The 4404-nt window shown below is 36.1% G+C and overlaps 1 protein-coding gene across 1 annotated transcript in view; it reads right to left on the bottom strand.

Annotated features, from left to right (window-relative positions):
• Nucleotides 1-4404, bottom strand: part of MAST4 (microtubule associated serine/threonine kinase family member 4) — an 86732-nt gene that overhangs the window by 25545 nt on the left and 56783 nt on the right. The window contains exons 13-14 of the mRNA XM_015425083.1: nt 3082-3214; nt 2151-2316 (exon numbers count right to left, since the gene is read on the bottom strand). Coding sequence (XP_015280569.1) covers nt 2151-2316; nt 3082-3214 — 299 coding nt within the window. The remainder of the gene's footprint in view (nt 1-2150; nt 2317-3081; nt 3215-4404) is intronic.

Genomic DNA, 4404 nt, shown 5'->3' with positions numbered 1-4404 from the left:
CCGTGCGCACGCGCACGGAACGCTCTTGCACTTTCGGGGAGATTTAAACATCCCCCCGAAAGTTTTTTCAAGTTTTAGGATTTTTGTGCACCCCTGGGGACTGCCCCAAGAGTGCACAAAAATCTCCCTGCCCCCCAGGTCGCCCCTGAGCGCGGATTTAGCGATCCGCACTCACGGGGCGACTTGGCTATTAGTATAAGGATTATATGTTGTTGTAAACCCCCCTGAGTTCCACGTAAATGGGGAATGGTGGTTAAGAAATCGAACGAAATAAATAAATAAGTCTTAGATAACAACACGGGGTTTCTCCTTAGTAACTAGTTTAGAACTGATTATTAACATTTCAGTGAGATTATGACTGCCAAATATTTAGCTACTGAAACAGTTATTCCAGGTTCAACATCCGCCAGCAAATAAGAAATTGCCCACAGCTCCAGCAGCAGATGGTATTTAAATGGGACAGGATAAATTGTGTAAAATAAAATAGATTAATAAAATAAATAATGGAATTTCTAGTCATGCAAGTTGCACACCACATTCAGGAAGCAAGAGCAAAGCTTGTGGTTAACTCCAGTACTTTTTATCAGAGACAAACCATTCACCAGAACCATGTTGAGGTTCAGAAAGAAAGAGTAACAGATTTTCTATAGAAATCCTCCCTCACTACTAAAGTAAAGACTTTTTTCAACCAGTGTAGAAGACCCTATACACATATCCAAGTTATGTGGGGCAACCTATATTCTGAAGATTCAACATATATTAAAAGCATGAGTTATTTCTATAATTGCTCACCTACAGCTTCTGTGACACTTTAAATTAAGTTGAAAAATAAAATATGAATATGCACTGCTGCTGTAAGGTATGAAAAACAGAAAGCATTTGCTATTTGTGTTAATTAAACATTAAATTTCCCCTTGCCAATCAGGCGTTGGTGCAGCACATTAGAAAAGAGCATATTATAAATCTATAAACAGCTAATATATTGTATAAAAGGTCATTTACATTGCAGGCAATCCAGAAAGCTATTTCATTACCATCTGGAAACATGATCTAAAATCACACATGCTCACACAGAGAACTGCAACCTTTTTTCCCTTCACTAGTGGACCTTTCCACCATATTTTGTAAAATGAACTGGGAAACAACCAGCAACAGAGATGTCATTCTGGCACAGTGGCCATCTACATCTGGAAAATTTATGGAAACAGGAGGTAGTATAGTGATAGATGCTGTTTAATTATCATTTAGTTTTGCCACAAGCTGCATAAAAATACTTAGGGTCGGCCTGCAGGTTAAGATCTGAAAGGTTATTGAATTTTAAATGAAAGAAGAACAGCTGTTACAGAAATAACATTATACTGTAACAACCACCAGTGAAATCATTAACAATCTGTGAACTGCATTTGAATCCTTCTTTTTCTCATTATTTATTATTTGAGACACATTTGTTTTAGGGTTTTATTACATTTCTGTTAATTTACTACATTGAGCCATTAGGCATTTATCCATTTATGCAAATTTAGTACAAGTGAATTTTTCTGCCGATTTTTAAAACTAAGGGCTAGAATGACTGTTATACCACCCCCAAATCCCATTTTCTAAAAATTATATCACCTTTTGTCTACTTTGTGTACCACTCTTTATAAAGGTTTTTAATCTTTTCCTTTTTCAGTACGCTTTCCCTTGTATAGTTATTGAGAGTTTCTTTTTCATTTTTTTCATTTTGTCTTTTTCCAGCACTGACATATCTTCTTTATAGTCTCTTCCTTATATCTCATGTCTTATATTATAAACCCCAGGGAGGAAATTGTTAACATCTGATTTTTATAAAGCACTTAGCACATGTAAAGCTGATTCCTGAATTCAGTCCTATTCTAGTTCACAAGTTCAGATTCCAGCTATATAATTTTTGCTAGCTAGCTGTCATAAGCAATTACATTTTTTAAAAAAAATTCTGCCAAATGACCTGCAAAGAAATATGGAGCTCAGGCATCCTTACATGGAAGAGAAAGATCTGCCACTTCCCCCCCAAGAGTTTCATTCTTAGCAACAAAGGCCTGACTGAGCCATGTTAAAGCTGACCAGATGGCTTGTTCTTGGAGCAGACTGTGTTAAGGATCTGAGGATAACCGAAGCCTAGTGATATTTACCACTGATTACTTGTCCAAATAGTTCCTCTGGTGTATCCCCAAAAAATGGCACACATCCAACAAGAAATTCATATAGGATAATTCCCATGGACCACCAGTCCACTGGCTTGCCATAACCTTGTCTTAGAATCACTTCAGGAGCTATATATTCTGGTGTGCCACAGACCTAAAAATGAAATGAGGGAAAAAGAAAAAAAATAGTTCAGTGCATGGCTTGTGCATAACACTGCCAGTTGATTCCTATCTATGTTTCTAAAGCTTCATAATGAGGAATATTAAAGTTTATTAAAGTTTATTTGCTTTTATATATTGTGCAGAGTGTATCTATTTCTAAAGGAAGCTCTGTATTGAATTTAAGGAACATTTTTAAAATTACCATGGGTTTCATAGTGGTTGCTTACTAATATGAAGTTACAGTAAATTACATATATTGATACCGAACAAAATTGACTTATTCCTATTTTTCCAAGAAATGCATGGTTTTTACTTTAAGTAACTCTTACAGTGAACAGATTGTGGGCAACTGGTAATGAGGCATGCTTGAAGGGAAATGGGCCATAGCTAGGATTTTTAGCACCCTTGATTGTACAATGCATCATGAGTTCCACAAGTACTCTGCTGAGACTCCTGAATTCTTTATAAAAACAACTTTCCATTTGTCTCTCTCACAATCTTACTTGTACACAATTAGATCGTTCATCTTTCTAATAGACCATAATGGGGGAGGGAGTGTCTGGAACAATCTGCAGTGCAGTAGTATAGGTAATTCCTTCATATATAAATTTGTGGGGACATGTATAAATAAAAAAGCAACTGCTCTGTTTTTATACAGTGTAACTTGCACCTAAACTTTCATTGATTAACTAAATTGTTAATAAGAATTAATAAACGCAAACACACATGGCGTAGAAAATGGGAAGCAATTTCTTACCTGTTTATCCAGAAATTCTCTAGCATCCTTCTCAATGTGACCTTCATAAAGATTGGTGGTCATACTCATGAGGCCAACTTTAGATAGGCCAAAATCTGTTAACTTTATATGTCCCATGGATGTAACCAATAAACTGTAAATGAGAATGACAGCAGAATATGACTGATCTCACAATAGTCACAGGATTATGTTTTCAGAGCTGTGAAATATTTTAAACCTACATTTCAAACACAACTTGCTTGCATCCAGTGTTCCCTCTAAGCTGAGTTAGTGTGAGCTAGCTCACAGTTTTTTAGTCTTCGGCTCACACATTTTTGCCTTAGCTCAGGAAGGATGGCTCCGGAACAAGCTAATCTATGCAGCAGCCAAATAGCTAGCTCACAAATTTAATGCCAGCAGCTCACAAAGTAGAATTTTTGCTCACAAGACTCCACAGCTTAGAGGGAACATTGCTTGCATCACAGACCAAACTCAACAAATGGCTTATAATAATACCATGTTGTGTGCAGTTTCTGGTGCCTTTTCCACAATACTTGGACTACTGCTACAGAGTGCTGCAATAACATACTACCACTCAAGTACTGTTAACAAAGTGATTCCAAAGACCCATGCCAGAGAAAGTAAACTGATTGTACCCATACAATGGGTCAATTTTGGAAGCCATTAGTTAGGATTTAACCAATATCTATCGTTGTCCAAGAAGACAATTAAAAAAAAATAATATATAGGCTTCATTACTAGCACAAAAATAATGTTTCACTCAATAAGTAAATACTTAAAATGCATAAAAATAGACTGGTGATATTATTTCAAGATCTACAAAAAAAGTGTAAGAAGAAGAAATGGGATGTGTGGATTTCATCCATGTATGAACATAAACAAAAAAAAGATATCAACCGTACTTAGGACAGGATAAGGACGCATTCATACAGATGACAACAATTACACAAGGATAATACAAGACAAATTTGGGCTCTTAGGCATCTTTGAAAATAAGAACTGTAATAAACAGAGCAAACACACTACCATTTCTCTCAACTACCAAATTGCACCTTCTGCATTTTGTTTACCTTTCAAGGCATTCTTGAAGTATAGTATTGTTTAAGGAAATAAAATATAACCAATAATGAACCATCCAATACGTTCATTATAGCTGCATTATTTTAAAAAGAAAGAAAATACTTAATTGCTTAGTAGCATGTTAGCCTGTGAACTGACATGTAAGTTGAAAACAGTAAAAACAGGTTGCTTACCAGTAACTGGTGATCTTCGAGTGGTCATCTGTGCATTCACACCAATGGGATCTAGTGCGCCTGCGCTGGA

The sequence above is a fragment of the Gekko japonicus genome, unplaced genomic scaffold (assembly GCF_001447785.1).
Source record: "Gekko japonicus isolate JY-2015 unplaced genomic scaffold, Gekko_japonicus_V1.1 scaffold3093, whole genome shotgun sequence".
In the NCBI taxonomy this organism is placed as follows: Eukaryota; Metazoa; Chordata; class Lepidosauria; order Squamata; family Gekkonidae; genus Gekko; species Gekko japonicus.
The sequence above is the reverse complement of the archived record's forward strand: the minus strand, read 5'-3'. Positions and strand labels throughout refer to the sequence as shown.